Source organism: Dromaius novaehollandiae, chromosome 6 (assembly GCF_036370855.1).
Source record: "Dromaius novaehollandiae isolate bDroNov1 chromosome 6, bDroNov1.hap1, whole genome shotgun sequence".
NCBI lineage: Eukaryota > Metazoa > Chordata > Aves > Casuariiformes > Dromaiidae > Dromaius > Dromaius novaehollandiae.
This window is the reverse complement of record NC_088103.1, coordinates 37,235,447-37,256,582: the sequence shown is the minus strand read 5'-3', so window position 1 is coordinate 37,256,582 and position 21,136 is coordinate 37,235,447. Positions and strand designations below refer to the sequence as shown.

Sequence of the window (21,136 nt, the reverse complement as noted above, 5' to 3'; positions counted from 1 at the left end):
CAGGCAGGGGAAAGGAGGTGATAGATGCAGAGAGAGCAGCTGGAGGGGGAAACACACAGGCTTGGAAGAGAGAGCTGTGGGCCAACTTATCCCTACATATACAACCTGCATGCAAGCAGTAGATTTTCATTTGGTTTTGTTTTCAGTTGTCCGTCCCCATTTCCTTACTGGTTACCTGGAGGCTCTGTGCATGAAACGAGAAGATGACGTCCAGGTACCCAACATAGGAATGCCGTAAGAGATCTGCACAGACTGGCACAAAGAGGTGGATGACATGACCTCCCAAGATCTCTTTTAGGAATATATTCCCTGATTCCATAATGGTAAAACATTGCATGTCCCCAGCACCACACTGATAATAACTGGTCTAAAATACTTCAGAAAATACACTATTTCAACATTTACCTTCTTCATACATACAGTTTGGGATCTCTATTTACCTCATTCTCAGGAGGTTTGGTTTCCTTCACATCATTGCCTTCAGCAGCAGCATCTTCCTCTTGGTCTCTGTCAGCCTTCTTAACTTTATTCTTATCACTGAGTTTTTGCCTGGAGCCCTCAGATGCTTTGCTGTGCTTCTGTTCAGCCGTCTCCTCCCTCGCAGCCTCCTCACTGTAAGAATGTCTCCGCTCCCTTAACTTTGCCTCTTCCTTTCTCTTAGATCTCCCAGGCAACTCCTGCAGCTGCCTTTGAAACTTGTCGGATTTTGATTTAGAGGCTTTTCTGTAATAGTCATCTTCCCTGCTCTTGTAGCCAGATAAAGGGTGAAGGGAGCCAGGGGAACCACTCCTTAAATATTTTTCTCTGTGCCCTCTGCCTCCTTCAATCCGTTCATCCAAATCAAACTTGTCCAGCTGTCGGGAATAATGTTTCCTCTCATGTACCCACGTGTCAGTCCTATCCCTCTTCTCGTCCCCATTCTCTCGCCATTCTCTGCTGTCTCTTTCCTCTTCCCTTCTTGAATAGGGGGACTGATCCCACGGCTCTCTGCCATTTCCCCAGTCTGTCCTGCTGGTTCCCAGTGGGCTGTGGGGTGAACTGCAGGAGGTAAAGCTGGGAGTGTGGGATCTGGGCGACAGGGAGCGGCTGATGGGGCTGCGAGAGCGGGGTCTCTCTGTGCCATACCTGTTGCAGAGGGAGAAGGCAGCTGTGACTCTGTCTGACCCCCTGTGATCCACACACAGGGAACGGCACTGATACACGTGTACCTGCGACCATCGGGGAAGACCCCTTTAACACCCCCGGCCTTTCACATACGTGCACTGCATGGCTTGCAGCACAGTGAGCAGGAGAAAAGGCAGTGCCCTACTCATAGCCACAGAGCTTAACCAAATCCCCACAGATCTCTCAAGAATATATTCATTCATTCATTCCTAAAAACCTCTCGTAGGGGTTTAGCATTAAAAACTGATAATATGTGAGTAGCCTTACAATGACGGCCTGCTCAATCATCCGGAGCATCTCCGAGGCAAAAGTGACACAGGTCACCTGTTTAAAAAGAGGCGTTTTAAGATTGTGATTCCTCTCCATTTCTCCTGGAAGGTCCAGAAACTACAAATGGAAGCCAGTCTGATCAGAAATATACCCAAATACATTTTGATCTGAACTGGCGCCACCCCTCTAGGTCTTCCAGCACCCCTAGCCTTTATGCATCTCGCTCAAGGGGGAGAGGAGGGGAATAGCTTGATTTGTGTGTTCTTCAAATGCCATGTAAATTTTCTGAATAATAGTAATCATCATCAGTAGCAGTAACTGGTAAAGAGCAATGAGTAAAATATTTCATTTGTTTTCATAACATGCACAGTTTCAATCTGATCTTATTACCTAGGTCCTGCACCTACTATTGTACCCACTTGTATCTTTTCAGTGATTTGAAAATAAATCCAAAATAAGAGAGAAAATAAGATGGAGAGGGAAGCACAGAGACAAAGCTTATTCTCCTTGCAGGCTTACAGACTTATCCGAGTCCCAATCCCAAACTATGCAGAAACTTTCTGCATTGCCCAGACTTGCGGCCCCAGGTCCAGAGAGCAGGGAATACGCCAGATCAAGCCAGGGAAACCAGCAGGCAGGACTGGCATTGCAGAGAGTTACCTGTCCGCTTCCCGGAGCAGGTCCCTCTCCCTCTGCGAGTGGATGTCCTGGATGATAGCAGCCACGTTCTTACCTGGTTTCTAAGCAAGACAAAGGCAATGTTTAGCATGCTGCACTACTCTCCAAGCTATTTTAGGTGATGCGTCCTGTAAGAAACAGCATCCACGCATCATTTCATTATACTACTGAGAAATATTTGGATTTGGTGTTCTCATTACAGTCTTTTCTACAACTCGTATCTCAACAAAATAATCAAAGCAGTAAAATGGTACAAATGGAAAATCTCCTCTGTTACACTGCAGCACGGTCTCCGCATACTTCTATAGTCTCCACTACCATACATCTGAATGCCTCACAATACCACAGTAAGAAAGACTGCCCCAGTTTACAGACTTTTGGCAACCCCTTTAAGTCTCCTTAAATTCTTATATGCATACAGGAGAGACAGAGATTTTTTCCAAGGGTGAAAGCTGATTATCTGAGTTATTTATTTTTCCTCAAGACTCACAAAAGGGCTCTTAACCTCTTTACTTGGAGCACTACAGGGTTATTTTATAAAACAACCTCATGATGTGTTGGGTAATATAATATGAAGCCTTTCAGGTCTGCATCACCAGCTCCACTCCAGGTCTTCATGAGAAACATTATTCCCATAGCATCATATATGACAGTACATAAGCTCCCATAAATATGCTTTCAAGAGCACTGATTTTTGGAGATCACACAGGTGTTCACATCACAAGTGTCACACTCTACAGAAAGTCCAAAGACCAAATATTGCTCTCTTCTGAGTCTCTGTAAAACATCTTGCTTTTCAGGTAGTTCAGTTACTTCTTGCTCATTCACAAGAAAAACAAAGAACAAACAATCAGTGTGATGCTTAGCGCTGCCACCTCTGCCAGGCATGGAAATTGTATTAACAGCTCAAGCATGCAAGTAGTGAAAAGCACTGCATCAGGCTTGATGCCTCTCTAGAAGGATGGGACCCCCTTACTTTTGCTGACCTATAGTACTTCGCACTTGGCTGTGTTTTAGACCTTTGCTAGACAAGCAATGCGGGGAGCCTGCTCAGAAGGAGGCCTGGAAGGGAATTTTGAAATAATGATATGAGAGAACCAGAGAAAATGGGATCTCTTCAAATAGTTGAAATTTAGAACAACAACAAGCAGCTAAGTATATAAGATCATTAACATACATTGATTAATTTACCTTTCTTCATTTCTTTTTCCAAAATATTAAAGCATTCATTAGAAAACAGTGTTCAGCAAAGATTCTTAGATGTGTTCTTATGGACATGCCATGGTAACTCAGGAATCTGACCTTACCTTCAGCTGCAATTCCTTGTATCTTTTAGACATCCTAATAAGTAATTTGTCATCATTTATCATAGCAGGTTTTTCTTTGTAGTACTGCACCATGGCTTGTGCTGCTTCACTGTAAGCCATTTCCAGAAAGGCCTAGCACAAAAGGGGAGAGCTTTAAAATCTACTACGTATTAAAAATACAGAGTATAAGAGAGAAAAGGCAGGTCAACAATTTTCATTTGGATTCTTCTTAAGTAAAATTTGCTGGTAGTACAGACCTAGGTAGCTTTTCGGCCCTGGAACTAAAATAATACACAATCCTCTGCTCACCCTCCTTTTAACTAAAAATAGTGGTGTCAGCCCAGCTATGAAAGCTGATATGCAACTTAAAAGCACAGATTGAAGAAGCCAGTTCAGTTAAAGTCTCAATGACTGGAATCTAATCTTTCTTGACAGATGAAAACATCACCTGTTCCCAGCTTCGCCACTGGTCCTTGCGCTCGTGGTGGGCTGCTGCCAGGGTGCAGAGCTGCCACGCTGCAGCACACGCTGCTCCCGAGGCTGCCGGCTGCACTTCGCAGAGCCACCAAGTATCCAGAGAAAAGCAGACTACCAGAACGTGAGGAGCCAGAGCAACAAAAGCCAAAAAGAATAAAAAATCTGAATGCTGTTAACCAGCACTTTTATTTACAGGAAAGTTGTGTTTGATGCGACTTTGGTTTAACTGACCAACGAAAACTCGCAGCTGTGTATTGACAGCGTTTGGAAACATGCTGGGATCTCACATGTTTCCCACTGGAGTGAATTCCACATCCATCCGTTCTGCCTGCTGCGAGTACAGGAGAGAAGATTTTCCAACTGCCACTGCTAGTAGACTTAACCTCTTGGGGTCTAAAATCTCCTGGAAGAAAGAGCTCTACCATAGCCTGGTGCAGATTAAGCGGGCGAGCTGGCCGTAGCCCTCCTCTAGCACGTGTGCTCCTGCTCACGCAGCGCAGCCGTGCCCTGGAGGCTCTGCTGCTCGCCCCTGCTCACACCGCTGCCCGATCTGCCTTGGCTGCAACAACAGTTCAGCCTGGTGCGGGACAGCTGCGTCAGAACAGGGTAGAAGTGATTCTTCCAGGCCTAGCGCAGCTCTACAACGATGGGTGAGAAAGCAAGAACCACGGAAGTCTGAAAATAACCTTAACAAGTGACTCGGAGAAGGCAGCAAAGTTATTCATGTTTTTCAAATTAAAAGAAAAAAAAGTATGTTTTTACAACATTTCTCTTCTTAACCGAGAGATTTTTTTTAAGCATGCCTAGCAGGACAGTGGGCATGTTTATGCCACCATCTCCTTCACTGAACAGCTTTTTTTAAACTTTAAGGGCAGGCTTCATATCCTCACGTTTCTGTTACAAAGAGATCTTCCCCACAGATCTGCCCGTCAGTGCCCGCGGCCCCGAGGTGCCACACCTGGTTAGTAGACTTCATGAGGATGTAGTTGGTGACTTTCCCAAATGGAAGGCCCAGGTTAATGACATCATTCTCCGTGCAGCTTCCCTCGGGGAGGTTGCAGATGTGAACCACTCGACCCAGTGCAGATTTCCTCTGGGGAAACTGGGAAAAAAAAATCAAAATTACATTTTTATCTTAGATATTCCAGCTACTCAGTAAGACCTTGCATTTCTGCAAAAAAAGAAATTTTCTGTTCTGCTCTGCCTACTTGTTATTAAGGACAAATATCCTTCTTTAAAATCTTATAGTTTAACATCCTAGTTTAAACAGATCCCTTTCCATTTGCATCTTTAACTGAAGTACAGCTTGCAATGGAGTCTCTGTCCCTGGCCATGACAAAGTCGAGGCAGGATTTCTAGAAGAGAGGCTCTAGCTCCAACAGGATTAATGGTATTTCCACAAAAAGATAACTACAGAAGTGTTCAGGATAACAGGAGCTGAATTCAAGCCCTTCTTCTGTTCTCTACCTAAATATATTTCCTTTTCTTTGTTTTGTTACACTTGTTCAGAGATGGTATGCTAAGCACATATAAGATGAGAAAGATTTAGCTGCTGTTTTGACAAACATTCAGCAGTGCATTAAATCAGATCACTGTGAGATGTTACCACCTCCCCAAAACTGGCAATGACTTAAATTAAAATGGTGTGCTGTAAAACTGCAATAATTCATGATTAGGAAGCGGCCAGACACACACACTACAGGAATGGGTGAGCTATACCAGGCAAAAATCTTGTCAGCTGATTGAAGTTAAACTGGATCCATTCATTAATTACAGCTGTAAATAACAGCCAGGAAAGGAATACCCACCTTCCATGTCCGCACTCAGTAAGTGAAAGGAGCTGTTACGTGTTGGGTACAGAGTATAAGTTTTAACAAGATAATAAGTTAACCTTCTTTGCAATCAATTTCTACAGAGTCTTGCTAGTGCAGTTGGGCAACTACTACGAAAATAATTTTTTGAACAAATTTTTTGATGCATAACACAGAAATGCACCTCATACAGTTTGCCATAATATTTCATCCCTTCGATTTGGTATTTTTTGTTATATCTTTTTTTTTTTTTTACCATTTCTTGCTTTCTTGCTGTTCAGACTCTTTATCCCTTTCTTGATCTTTGCATGAATCTTTTCTAAAGGTAATAAGAAAACTCACAGTCCCATCCCTGCAAAGCCAATGGCCCTCCGTGCCTGAGTGAAGGTTTGTAGCACTTCTGTTTGCCTTTTGTAGAGGGATAGAGTTATTTGCAAACAGATAGCATGTAGCAAGCTCTTCCAGAAATCTGAATACTTTGTTTATGATACACACAGGGTCAAGTATAATCTCCCACTGCTCCGTTAAATGGCAGTGGCTTAGCTGAAAGTGAATACTACCGTGCAAAGGTGTAATAAATTACAAACCACCGGGGTTGTGGGGTGAATGACAGCTGGTAAACTCAACCTTAACACCTCTAACATAGCTCCCTGTCTCCCCAGTGAGCTTCCGAAGAACAAGGGGATTTACAGTGCCCAGAAAAATCAAAAGCTATTAGCTCTCTCTCTCATAGTACGGCAGGTCATTCAGGAGGAGGACTTCTGCAGGCAGCTTCAATGATAAATAGTGACAGATTCTAAGGAGAAACGATACTGGCATTAGCAGTAATGTCATTTGTTGCCAGCTTGACAGACTTGATGAAAAGGACCATTCCTGCGCAGCCGCCACCGCTCCGCCTCTGACCTGGAGGCGGCTGCTCGGCCCTTGGCCCCCTCCGCTCACGCCTGCTGCACCAGGCAGGCGCGAAAGCCCCTGCAAACACCCCGTCACAGCAAAGCAGCGGAGAACAGACTGACCGGACTGAACAAACCTGGGTGACATTTCTGTAAAGGATGCCTGGTGCCAACTGCAGCGACACCAGGTCCCCAGTTGGCCCCGGTTTCCGGGATGCCGGAGGCCACGGCAAGATGCACACAAAAGCAGCGAGGTGAAAATGTGACCTGCTGGGTCACAGCTGCTCTTCCACAGACACCCTGACGTGAGTCCTGGGTGTCTCCAGCATTCATTGTACATTTCCAGTATATCCTGAGCCTCATTTTAACCCTAACATCTCTGTGCTTCCACTAGGTGTATGAGGAGCTCTTCTTCTTGTGATTTCTGCTCTTTTCTAAGCCCTCTGCTCCCTCAGGGTAAGGACCACTTTTAATGGCAGTTTCTGCCTGGCGCTTTCTGCTCGCTGGGCAGTAACGCAAGCACACACCAGAGGGGACGCACAGCTGGGGGCCTGCGTCCAACGCTGGGGGGGCTCATCAACCGAAAACATGGGCAGCTGTACACCGAAGCAAACCGAAGGGGCAGATGATAACATAAATAACACGCTAAAAAAAAAATAAGAAAAAGCTAGTCCAACATAATGAAGCATCCTTAATTGAACTGGGAGCCCCAAGCAAATAACGGTTAGAGAGCTGCAGCCGCTGCCTATGCCGTTATTGCTACCTGGGAGAAAGACCCCGGCAGAAAACAATTGCTGCAAAATAAATAACCGGACAGATGACAGGTTGCTCACTGGGATTGATACTCTGAAAAAGTGAAAACTAACCCAAATCTTTATTTCAAGCTGAAGTTGACCCCCCGGGTCAAAAAGTCTCAGAAAATGAGGGATAAAACTCATGGGTAAACACACAGCAGCCTATCCCCCTCAGTCTCTCCTAACAAGCAAACGGCATTCAGCATGGAAGAACATCCACAATGAACTTCTTATTTGACCCACACCAAAAGCATAGAACAATTGTAGGTAAATTTAAAAAATAACCTGAACGTTTATATTATTGTCTAAAAGGAAGCCTAAAACGGATATATTTTTAATTCAAGTGGCAGAAAGTGGCTTCTACAAGGATGTAAACAGGGAGGTCAGATGGTTTACATACTCACTCTTACCCCTGATGGAAGAGACGAAAATGTAGGAGCTGGCTGGCCAAAAGATCTTGCTGATGTAGTGATAAAAGATGAGCCGACATTTGGTGGATAATCTAAATAATGGATTACACACATTTTGTGAAAATCTTGACTCATATCAGCTGCATTAATATGGTCAATAGGAAACGCTCTATTTATGTAAGACTTCATTTTCTAGTTTCGGAACCAAATTATACACTGCTTTGTTGTTTGAAAGAAAAATAAATTCCCACTTTAAAAGGCATAGTCTTGCCTTTTAGTCTCTGTGCAAATCTTCTACTAACTGTTTACCTTGAAAGCTCTTACCATATTTTATTTAATATGTACACTTTTCCCCCAAAGACTGACTTTTCTTTTAATTAAAAAAAGGCTTTTTAGTTATTGCACATGCAACCATTCACCTTCGATACTAGATGGGTTGAAAACTGATGCATTATTTGGAGATAAATGCAATGTTCCTTCTGCTGAACTTAATACGCACCGGATACCAGTGCTGAAAAAGAAAAAGAAGAACTTTAGGAACATGCATTACGTGCCATAAATATTAGAAACTTAATTATTAGACAGTAAGTCCCTGGTGTAAAGCCACTGAAATAAGGGATGCTTCATTAGAAATTCAGTTGGAAGGTTGCCTCTAAAGTAATACTTACTTATCTGAAAAAGCCATACATTTTTGGATGTGAAGAGTTCCCTTAGTGTGCTGATCCCAGTCCTACGTTGAAACAAAGAGATGATGAGCAAAGGAAATAATCCTGAGACAAATTTACAAGCGACTGCTTCTCCATTCAGCTTACCTTATTCTAAAAAGAGTACTGACATTTTGAACATCAAACTGAAAGATGCTGGAGCCAAGTACGCTTTCACCCAATACATTTACAAATTCATTATTTGTAGGTTCAACTGTCAGTTGCTTTACAAAAGCAGATCTTCTCTGTAGTGGTTGTTAAACCAATGTTTATTTCTATTAAATCAGCTAATTTATGCTAGCTGAAGAGCTCATCCTGCAAGGCACTGAGCATCCTCAATTCCTTTAACGTCCATAAAAGGGTGCTCAGCACATAGGGCAGCCAGGATAGCCCCTATCCATTTCAATTGATAAGGAGCGCTTGTAAAGGAAATGCATCTAGCTTTTTCTTTTCTTTTTTTTTTTACACTTCTATGAACCAAATGAGTCAGTGTATCAGACACCAACAAACAGAGCAAGGGAGCCTCACCATGACATTCCTCCCACTTTTAAAATGCCTCATGACAAAACAGTCCAGCCTGCCCTGAGCAGGCATAGTTCATGCCGCTGCAGCAGTCACCATGACAAACAATTTTGCAAGCAGCTGCTCAAAAAGTAAAAGGGAAACACAGAAGAGCCAAATACATGGAAACATCCCATAGCTAGAAGGTGTACGCACAGCCCAGCTAATAAATATCCAGTTCCAATATCAGATATAGGATTATAAGTATCAGGCACTGTTTCATTTGCTGGCTTCCTTCCTTCCCACATACAGGTTAGTATAACACGCTTTTGTCAGGCCACCGTCAGCATGAAAACACATGCCTGTGCATGAGGTACCAGCCCTGCCGTGTGATATGAAAAGCCCACAAGCCACGTTCAGCCGGGCTCCCGGGAGGGCAGAGCCACCCCCAGAGCCCACGACGGCGGCGGGGCTTGAAGGGCCACCTGGCTCTCTCCAGACCTGACCTACGACGTGATCCTGTGCACAGGCTCTCCGGACACGCGGGAAGTTTCTTCTCAAGTGTGAGCTTGAATTTGGTGCTCCTGGGATGGTGTGAACATGGTCAGAAAAAGCAGGAGGGGCCAGCGATGGAGGAGAACTGGGATCACGGTTTGCACTACGCGTGCTTAGTAGCTTGAGCTTCCCTGACAAAGTTACTGAGGACCCCTGAATCCCGCATTTTTCTCAGGGCTACTCCTACTTCCATAGGAGGACATCCCAACAGAGTCGTTTTACCAAAACGTGCTATTTTGTTGAAGCAAACCGTTTCCATGAGACTTTTATTAGGAAAGCTTTAGGATTAGAAACACAAGGTCAAACGGAGAACCAGATGAAACTGCAGATGTGCAGTCACAGCACTGGCTTGAGAAGTGGAAGATCAAGTTCAAGCTCCTCCCCTGCTCGATTTGGAGTGATCAGAGATGAGTAACAACTTGAGCCTGGATCTCGCATTTCTCACGCCAGTACCATAATCTCTCAGCAACGGACTGCCACACATGCACACACTCTCTTTCATATTTTCACAGCAAAATGCGGAACAAAAACAGATCTTGAAGCTTCAGTAATTGCCACGGGACAGATACACAGCGCTCTAAGCCAGGCCTACAAAATCCTGTTTATGCTCCCATCTGGGTGTCTGGGCTGACGATCGACACGGGGGCTGCAGGGGTGGCAGCGCTCGGCTTGCGAGCATTGCTATGTTAGGAGCCCAGTAGGTCGGATAGGCAGTCAAATAAATCACCGGACACACGGACAGGGTAGTGCCCCTTCAAAGCCCATTAACTGAATCACTTTTCAGACCATGCTTCCGAGCACATTAAAATCACTCACCTTCAGATCAAAGGTTTTTTTGTCGCATATGGCACAGACGTGCGGGAAGTGGAGCGGGGCTATGCCGTGGAAGTCGTTCAGCTCGTGAGGCTGCAGCGATCGCATGGGCAGATCGGGCGTATTGGTGCTCAGTTCCTCATTCTGCCTCAGCCGAGAACTGCTAAAACTCTGTTTACTACTGTTGAGCCTGCTAAACGCGGGGGGAGCGGCAGCACTAAACTTTGTGTCAGGTGTCGGTTCTTCAGGGTTGTAGAGCTCGTTTCTTATTTCATACTGCTGACTTGTTGATGGCCACATGCTGTCACTGGGCATGAGGTCAGGCTTGTTTTGGCTGGCGAAATTAGGGATATTTTCCCACTGGTTGTTTGTACCTGTGCCATGTAAGACGGAGCCTGGGTCTCCTTTCTGATGGGAATTCGTGTGCAGCTCGCTGGGGAAAGCCAGTGCCGCCGCACGCTGGCCTTTCGCACTCGTACCGTAGACGTCCTTCTGGAAGCCGGGCTGGCTGTCATGCTTGGGCTGGCTCGAAGGGCCAAAATGACCCTCATAGTGGACCCCTGCAGAGGAGGTGACAGGATGCGGCCCGCCAGCCAGGAAGCCGTGCTGGCTGGATTGATCCGCGTCCGCAGCGTACACCTGAGGGGCAGGGACGTTCTGCTTGCCGTACTCATAAAACCCGCCGGCCGCGGAGGAATGGCCCGCCTTGTTCAGCCCCAGCACCACAGCCTGCTGGCTGGAAGCGGGAGCCATCACGCCTCCGAAGGGGTTCATGACGATAGCGCCCGCGGCTTGGGCTGGGACGTTCCCGACGGCCCCCAGGCTCCCTCCTGGCGCTGCTAGCGCTGGGCTCTGCGCTGGAAAACCCAGCCCGCTGGACGGAAACCTGGCGTTAGCGATCCCAGGACCTGGTGGCGGTCCTGCGGCGTGGCCCTGAGCAGCGTTTATCACAGAAGGATGTCTTAGCTGGTTAAAGAGCGGCTGAGACATAGCCACTTTGGAGAGGACCTGATTGAGGACGGTGGCAGCTGCTGGGTTGTTGGTCACTGCTGTCTGGGCCAATTTTAGCCTGTGCAGCGTAAGCTGAGCCTGGAGCTGGGCGAGCTGAAGACTTGCAGGGGAAGGAAGCAGCGGGTTCGGGGTGCTGACAGAGAACGGAGTCTTCTCCAGGAGCTTGGCAGCACTAGAAAGGATCGGGACATGGGTTAGCTAAATTAACCTAAATTTTAACTGTGCTTGCTTCCTCCTGAAGCGTGGCATGGGATAAACAGCCACTTTTGGAGATCTAGCTTACCTCAACCCAGGAAAAGCAAGATGGTGATTAAAAGCAGAGCCTTAACCCATCCTCTTTGCTTAAGCATCTGCTGCCGTATCTTTGACTTATTTGTCTTCCTATAACATTTTGATTTAAAAGGATCTCTTGAAGTCTCCATTTCATCCTTCACTAACCCTTAAGATCTCTGGATCCAGCCTAACACACAGAACAGGAACAGGGGCAACACAAGTCATCCCCGCCCATCCCCACATCTAAGGTTTTTTCTCTGTCTCTGATTCATGCAACCTTCGATCTCCCTGCTGAGACATCTGATTTTGTGAGGTTACCATCATGTCCATTAAGAACAAGGGTCACCCTTTTCCCACAGAAGAAACGAACACAAAATGGGAATGTAAAGCCAATCCAATAAGTACTTCACACCTTACATATTTAGGAGGATACGATACATCACACTCATAATTATTTTAACTGTTTCCAATTCTCATTTAATTAATGTTCACGGCAGTCCATTCTTGTAAAAAAGTAAACAGCCTCCCTATTATGTGGAGGGCAATACAGAGAAGGAAAAAAAGCAAATGATTTGGCAGAAGCTAGAGCAAAAACTAATTTTAGAAGCATGAGGAAAAATATTTGTATCAGAGACTCGTTCAGCTATTTCAGAAACAGAAATGGCAGTAACTAGAATGATGAACAAACCGTCTTGAAACATCTTCACGGTTCAGCTGGAACGTAAGACAAAATTTCTACAGGGTCAGCTGGTCAAAAATCAAGGTCTTTATACTTTCTAGAAACCAGAGGTGCACTGAGCGTTCTTCTTCAAGACTCTTAAATGGGATGAATACGTAAGGACTGCATTGCCTGCTTGAATTCCCAAACTGGGAAAATAGGAGATGATGGTTTCTGGCATACAGTGGTTCCTGGCTTTGGGAAGAGCCCCTGGGAATAGCAGGGATATCTCCCCAGTTCACCCCCCACCCTCCACAAGCTGCCTGTGGACATACAACAGAAGAAAAATTCATCCCAAATGGGTAAAGTCTAGCAAAGTTATAAGCAAGTGAAATCTTCTAATGGAAAATGTCAGGCAACCGCCGCTTCCCGGCAGCTGCACCACCCTGCTTGCGCTGGCAGTGCTGCAGCCGCGGAAGCCGCCGGCGTGCGCTGCCGGGGCTCGCACAGCCCACCCTGGGCATCCCACCGGCCATCCTCATGCCCCCACCAGAAAAACGTCAGCCGTCGCTTTCGCCGCCACCAGGAGCCTCTGCTAACAGACGCCACAGCTGCTCGACGCGCTACAAATGGCACTCGTGGTTAAAACGAGCGCAAGAGTACGGCCGAATAACAGGAATGTGGTCCAAAGCTCAAATAATTTATGTTGTAAAAATGTATTAAGTTTCAATTTAGGCCTTTCGAAACAGCAGGAGCTATGCATCAGCTGCCATGCAACACGCACTGCTAATAATTGGCCAATTTGCTAAACTGCATGGATAAAGCTGTAGTCAATGATAAATGTCTTGTCAGCATGCTGCATTTGAAAACCACAAATTAGAAAAACATCTGCTTAAGTCCCAAGTATGACTAAGAGAAAATGAGTGGGTTTCATATTTAACGTTTAACTTCCACTAGCGACTGCAAGGCACATCTGTCTCCAAAAGCACAAAACGCCGCTTGGGTAAGTGTGTCACCGCACAACGAGGAGGGTCCCTGCCAGCCCCACGAGCGAGCTCCCACGGGGGCAGCGAGTGAGAGCGGCAGCAGCGCCTGGCGCGGGGGCCTCGTGCGCCGTTTCCGTGAGGATTTGCACCAACCAAACACATTTTTGCCTGGCTCTGGGAGCAAACAGTCGAAGAAATACCTCAAATATCACAATGCTCGAGAGGAAAAGGCAAGCGCTGGCAGAGCCATATTGCTATAAATCAGTTCAGCCATCTGCTACCCATAATCCTTATTATGCTTTTAGCATCCAAGTACAGCGAGTAACACACAGCGGCCGAGGTAAAGCATCTAGACTGCTGGATTATTGGAGTAATCCTGTCTACGAGAGCGATGAAAAGGCTGAACACAAAACATGTCTATTAGAGCAGACAGATAACCTGGAGCTCGAGTTTCGACGGACAAAATTTAGGGTTTTAAAGTGTTGCCTGGCACCTTCCAGAATCACGAAATAAAAAAAAACTAAGAAAGATATGATCTTAGTTGCTACTAGTTATTTAGGAAGTATTTATATACACAAATATTTGAAATGCTGTATAGAGTATGAGTTTGAATACATCAAAAAAACCCCAGCCTAATTCAAAGCTGTGCAGAATTTGTGTTTTTGCTTTCTGCGTGAAACTTGCATGACTTCCAAGATTTTGCATCCCCCCCCCACATATAATTACATCTTCCCATCCAAATCTTTGAAAGATAAATTTTTTCATATTTTTCATTCCGAAAAGTTTCAAAATGTGCACTTTTTCCCAAGATGTCTCTATTACTCTGCCCATTTTTGAATTAAAATGGCTGAGGCTCTTGAGCTACTTAAGTATTCTAAGTGTCTGACTACTCTGCATTAGCATACTGCTCCTATTAGATTGATGATACTGTATTTGTTTGCATGCTGGTTTTCATCCACTAAAACCTTTCCTAAACCAGGTTACCTAACACAGAAAACTCTGCATTTTTCTTTCAGGACTCTTGAACACATCAAAGAGAACCATTTTCTAATTACCCAAGCACAAAATCAATCATAGTCTGTTATGCAGAAGTGTGAGCAGCCCTTCCCTGTAACACACCATTTATTCAAAACACACGGGGCTGCAGTCTCTAAACCCATTCAGACCAATTGCTGCGGTACGAAAAGAGCAAATCAAAAACGTAAAAATATATCAATTTATCAATTGCTATACAGATGAAGCTAATAAGGTACCAGGGGTAAGCCTAGCCCTCAAATAAAAAAGCACTATTTTACTGTACTGCAGTGGGGTTAACTGTATGTGAGGACAGAATTTGGCCCCTTGAATTAAGGGAACTGCAAAGCTGTATTTCAAACACTGGTGTAAGTAAAGACACAAAGTTCAGCAATCTCAACAATATATGCCTTTGTTAGAATAGATTAATTATTGGAACAATATTTTATGTTACACTGTTTTGCTGATCACAGTAAGAATACAGGCTGTAAAATTCATTTTTGCTTCTGGAATCAGCACTTAGGTCAATAAAGATTGTTTGTTGGTTACAAACCGAACATAGGAACCCTTTCCTATACCGCTGCACTGTATGTGGCTGACACTAAATGAGTATTCTCTTTCTCTGCAGCTCCACAAGAAGTATTTTCTTTGGTTTCAGTGAAATGACTTTCTAGGTCGGAAAAAGTTGGAAAGTCTGATGAAAAGAGAAAAATATACCTTTATATTTTATATAATTATATAAATTATAGCCTTTATAATTTAAGCTCTGAAATCATCTGCAGCAGAACCATTTTTTTTTACTGTGTTCTGGCTAGAATTGATTAAAAAAAAAGATCATGTTTCACAGTAAATCCAGCTAATGATGGGGAGCACTAAAAATCTTAAGCTACTTTAATACATTTATAAGCTGGAAGTAAAACCCTTCTTATCCCAAATAATGGTTTTTAAAGCCCTCCATTATACTACTGAGGGAGGGAAACAAAACCCCAGCCAATGTATACACATACTTTGCCAAGAGAGTTTTGTATATGTTTGGCAATGATAAACTCTATTATCTGGACAACCACCCAACCTGAGAGTCAGCTGGAAGATGAAATGTAAAATGTTATCACAAAGCTGCTAAGCTCGAAGTTTACCAAACTGATGGAAGCGTGAAGCGCCTGGCTCCTACCGAGAGTCCTTTCTGCTCATCTGAGACTTCCAGCCAACCCGTCTCTGCCCTTGCTCACGTGCAGAGACGCCAGGCAGCTGCCATCGGCAAAGGGACAAGGTAAAGAGGCGAACACAGCAGCTCTGTGTCGGACAGTGGCTGTGGTCACAGAAATAAAACCAGAAGTAGTCTCAGGAGGATGCCTGGAGCAGCTCCAGGGGCTGGGTGAAGCAGAACTCCAGACCCATTTGCGTAATCGGCTCTTTAGACCCTCCTGGGTGGAGATTTCACACCGTGCAGGGACAATTCATTGCTCAGCTCTCCTGACTCTTAGGAAGTTGTTCCTAATGTCTATTCCCAATCTCTGCTAGCAGTTTAAGCCAGTCGCCTTGTGCCACCCTCTCAGTGCACACCGTGACCCGCTCCTCTTGTCCTCCTGCAGCTGCTACCATGTCTTCTCTAAAACCATCCCAGCTCCTTCAGTCTTTCTTTCTGCACGTCTCAGGTATTGCACTTGTCCATAATGTCCCATGCGATTGCCTTTTTCCATAGCAGCACAACCGTGAGGGCCACTGTTACGCCCAGCCCCTTTCCCGCAGAGCTACTGCCCACCCGAGGACCGCAGAGAGGGCACCAGGGAGGGAGCCCTGGAGGTCGTCTCCTCTGACTTCCCACAGCAAAGGCTGGCACAGGCTTTTCTCATTTCGACTGCCCAATGGATTTTTAACCAGTGTTTCATATTGGCCTCATCAGTGGTGCAACCAGGTGATTTTGGATCCAGTTTGTCAGGATTAGCCTGTATTCCTACGCTGCCTCCAAAGTACTTGTAAGTCCTCTGCTCTTGGCACTATCTGCAGAGTTAATGGATGCTTCATCCACCCAAGTCATCAATGAAAGTGTCAAATAGATTTAAGGCAGTTCCCAAGAATGGGTGCGTGCTATGCCCTTCCACTCTCTCTTAAAACACCAGTAACCCAAGGACATCCCTTCCACCCCACTGGTCTGGATTTTGAGCTGAAGAGACCAGATCCTTTTCTCCCTGACAATCACTTCTGCTAAAAAAAAAGCAGCTGTCCCACTTGCAGCTGCAAGAATAGGTGCCTGGATCATCTCTGGTGAGATTTCTTACTAAGGACTCCTGTTACGCAGTTCTGGGAGCTGATGTCTGGATTGTTGTTTAAAATCAGCCATGTATTTTGGGTTCTTTATGGCAACATTTGTTTCTTTTTGATCTACTAACTTTCAAATGCTGATGGCAGTGCCATGGACAGCAACCCAGTTTACCACACGAGAACAACAAAAACAGGTAGCCCAAGTCCACAGCAGCCTTCACGCTTCATCTCCCTATTATTTAGTATACCAATTACCTTGGAAGTATGTTTCTTACACTGCATGTAATTCCAGGCTGTATGTTGGGCTTATTTCTGCTTTCCCTCATTTAATGCATCTCCCCATAAACACTTGGTCAGGCAAAGTCTGACTCCTCTTAAGCAGAGGACATAGTCTACAGAAAGAAGACTATAATACCTAAAACCGAGGTCACAGGTGATGATTTTCATTTTGCTCCATGACATTTAACACGTTGCGGGTTTCTGATGATGGGCCACAGCAGGATTAAGGCCACGCAGGAACGTGCCTGACACGCTAAGCCTGCACCGAGGGTCACGCAGCTGCCGGCCACGTCTGCCCTGAGCACTGCCGCTGCCAAGCAGGCGGCCGAGGGCCCCGGAGCGCGGGACGCATTCGGGGAGGGCAAAAGTGGGAGAGGAAGCCAGGCAGGGGGTAATGCGACCCACCGGATAGACCAATGGCACCGGGACGGGTCTTGGCGTGGGGCAGTGGCACCGAGCTGGGCAGTGCCGCAGCCCCCGCACCTGCCCTGCTCCTGGGCTGCTCCCGGGCTGCTCCCGGCCGCCCTCCTAGCGTGGGCGCCGAGCAGCACTGCCTGCAAACCCCAGCCTAATCTAGGGGAAAACAGGACACTGCAGCCTTTAAAGAAAACGAAACAGGAGACCGAAGGCAGAAGCCCGTCCAAGGCTTTTTACACCGTCACAAAGGACAAATGCAGACCAAAAAATAATCCTTGGCATATACAGGACTTACTAGAAAAGACATTACAGTAAGATCTCACTGCACCTTCGCTCACGCACTTCCCGCGTGGCATTGCTAACCACCACGAAAATAACGCGCCTGCCGGTGCCGATGCCGCGCGGTGCCCGGAGGCACAGCACTGCTCAGTTATGCGCTGGAAGGAGAAAGCATGATGTGGTAGGCAGATAATTCCTCATCTGAATAAGCCATATCTATTACTGTTTCACACTAATATAAGACAGTATAAAAGCACTTTTACAAAGGTAATAGCTTCAGTTCGCAGACAGGAAAATGACATAACTGTAGAAAGACTGAAGTGCTAGGAAGGATTTTTATTTCTAAAGTAGCTTCCTTTGGGTTCAGAGAAAAGATTGCCGCTCGAGGAAGAAAACTAAAATATTACAATCCAGCCTTTTATCCATTTGTTTCTAAATATTCATCCCAGTGACACACTTGAAAATTCAATAAAAAAAAATCATATTAGTCATTTAAGTCTCTAGGCGAATACTAGTCAGCGTCCGCAGTGAGAATGGCCCAGGCTACACAAACCGCGTGGATAAATCTGAGCTCTTTCATTTGCACCCTAGGCCAGCTCAAAAGTGCCAGCTCAGGACTACCAGTCACCAAGGAGCATCCCAATTATTTCGTAATTAATCTAGGATCACCCAGTTCCTCTAAAAGTTGTTTAAATGATGTGCATTACTAACCACCGCAGCACAGCAGCGCACGAGGCGATATGCTGGAATAACTCCTATCAAAAGTGGCCAATGGGATTTATTTTGTCTTTAAATACTTAAAAGAAAAGTAAGAAATCTGGAGCAATAAGAAAGGTCGTCTTTTTTTAAAAAAATCAGAATTTTAATTAGAAAATCAAAACTGCTGTGGTTTTCCTATGACATATATTACTTAACTGTATACTTAGGCCTCTTTTTCAGTTTTCCTTTAATGTATATTTTAAAAGTATATAAATGTTATAAATTCCTATTGTTTACACACCTGCACATATTACTGGTATCCATACATTATACATGAACCTTATGAAACACTGCTCTAATTCTGCTGTTACTAAAGCGTGCTGCAAAGCGTTCCTGGTTTCAGCGGAGCAAGAGCAATGCTCCCATGTCCCTTTTTGGTTATGTTTAATTTAAACATGAAACATCAAAGAGGAACACACTCTTTACATGATCTCTTTGAAATCAGACTTTAATCCTAAGCCACAATATCGGTACGGTTACACGGAAGTAATATGCGGCACATTTTGCTCTAGAAGTTTTCAGTGTCTATTTTGCAATGAATGTTATTCACTTTTTATTGAATGTATCCCAGTTTCTACGCTAAAGAACTTTTAATGGGCCTCCAAAGATATAGAGGCAGTTTTATTTATTTTTTTTAAGTTAAAAAGCAACAGTTGGTATGAATCAGACCTCAGCGTGTTCCTTCTGGCAGAAAAGAGACTGGACCAGAATTACGGGAACTCTCCGGCTTCGAGGAGTTTAATTTATTGTCTTGAATAATAAAATGCCACTCAAGCAACCTTTCGAAACAAAACACAACACAGGCCAGTGCTTAAATCTTGAATAAGGACCAACAGCATTTTCCACAAAGGAAACGAAATGGAGAGAGACACTTTGTATTGAATAACGTCGATTATTTTATTTTCCCTCTTTGTCTGCCTTCAGTATTAAGTAGCAGTAACTGACAGTTAATACGCACTGAGCTCTGCACTGTAAAATTGATTAGATTGGAAAATAAGAATCACTTTTTAATGAAAAACCTCAGGTTTCAGAGAACTGCATGTGGCAGCTGCGAGGAAGGAACAAGCTGAAGGTATTAACCCCTCCCCGCGCTCCACGAACGATCGCCCTGGCTCCGAGCATCAAACCGCCCGCGCACACGGAGAGCCGCCGCTGTCGGGCTGCGCCGTGCCTCACTCCCCATTCACTCTTGGTTTTGCTGCTTTGGCCTATTTTCACTTTAAAGTCTGTTTCTACTCAGCAGCTGTAGTCTCACTGTGAACACGAGCGACCTATATAGCTAGGGAAAAAACAGGTTTTATTTCTTCCTGCCGGCCTGCGCGTTAGACATTACGTCTAACGGGTGACTTGGGTGACTAACTTGGGTGACTGAGGCAGCCTCTAATCTCAGAACAGCCTGGGACTCGCATGCAGTTTTCCCTCCTCTGCAAAAAGTTGCCTAACAAAATTGTGACCACAAAATTAAAAAAAAAAAGATGGTGATTTTCTTCAATATTATATATTATTTATGTCCCAGACTTCATTTCTGAAGGCAAAATACCACCTCTGAAATACACAGTACCAGTTATAGAAATATTTTTTACCATTAATAATGTTGCCCTGATCTTTTTTTTATTTCAAGGAACTCTATTCACTGATAGCATTTCCAAATTCAACCACCTTTCATATATCTTGGCATTTTAACTTCTTTTAGGTTTTGGAAATAGCTCCATGCCCACTGGTTGTAAACAACGTTAATATAATTCTGCTTTTTGTCTACTCGGGCAACCCAAAAGGCTTATTATGGGGTGGTTAACCATGGAAAATCAATAGGATATAATTCAGTACAGAGCGTCTTTTAAAGCTGTGGTGTGCAGAAAGCTAAGCGCTAGCAGAAGTGATTGCACAAAGCAGGTCAAATTGTTAATATAAAATCAAAGTTAACTGTTGCAGCTAGACCCACGCACTTCTGCTCTGTTACGGAAAGAGCTGCCTTTCAGCACTGAACTTCAAAATACCACCCTCCGCTCGCAGATTAAACGCCGTCGCCATTCGGGACAGGAGGAAGAGGTGGAGGGCACCACGCGGCCTTACCTTCAGGCCACGGCGGGGGCTGCCGGGGCCAGTGGCATGGGAAGCCGCTGGCGGCCTCCGTCGTGCGCCTCCCCGCCGGGTGCCAGGTGCCGGGTGCCTGCGTGCCGCCCGCTCACGGGCCTCCTTTCACAAAGCCGCAACTTGGGGAATGAAAAAACCGCCCCAAAGCGAGGGCTGCGAGGTGGGTCACGCGGGCTCCGGGAGCCGTCCTTGCCGTGCTACACGGGGCGCGCCAGGATGGCGAACAACATCGGTGGGTGTTTATGCCGCATGCTCGCCGTCTCTTGCTGTACCAGCGCCCAGAGCTGCTTCTGCGCCGTTTCCCACCGCGGGATCCCACTGAGGAGCGGGTCACAGCCTAACTAGGCAAACTGTGGAAAAAACGAGACATGCTAACAAAGACCAAGAGCAACTGCTTTTTACAGCCCAAGCAAGCATGCCCTGTATAAAGCTTTAACAACTTCTTCATCCATCCACGTTCTCACACGATTCCTTATTTCACTGAGACACACATGCTGCTCTGACTCCTGAGCTCTCCACCCGGGTTCAGAAGACTTGCCGCCTTCCAACCACACTTGGCGTTTTGAGGCAAGAAAGTACATACATTATTGCTAAAACCATGGCTATCTGCCTTCTCAGAAAGCACCCGTAGACACTCTGTGGAGGGAAATTCACTGCGCAGGGCTGATCCAGCACCCCAGAGGTGCGCGAATGCCGTGCCGCAGGCTCGGCTCCGGTTCCAGAACAA

General features: G+C 45.4%; 1 protein-coding gene across 2 annotated transcripts in view; it reads right to left on the bottom strand.

Moving 5' to 3' along the window:
• Positions 1-21,136, bottom strand: part of RBM20 (RNA binding motif protein 20) — a 102,621-nt gene that overhangs the window by 15,501 nt on the left and 65,984 nt on the right. For both annotated transcript variants that reach the window (XM_064514212.1, XM_026117519.2), the window contains exons 2-9: positions 10,381-11,560; positions 8,473-8,534; positions 8,224-8,315; positions 7,805-7,896; positions 4,855-4,998; positions 3,420-3,551; positions 2,095-2,174; positions 441-1,125 (exon numbers count right to left, since the gene is read on the bottom strand). In XM_064514212.1, the coding sequence (XP_064370282.1) occupies positions 441-1,125; positions 2,095-2,174; positions 3,420-3,551; positions 4,855-4,998; positions 7,805-7,896; positions 8,224-8,315; positions 8,473-8,534; positions 10,381-11,560 (2,467 nt within the window). The remainder of the gene's footprint in view (positions 1-440; positions 1,126-2,094; positions 2,175-3,419; positions 3,552-4,854; positions 4,999-7,804; positions 7,897-8,223; positions 8,316-8,472; positions 8,535-10,380; positions 11,561-21,136) is intronic.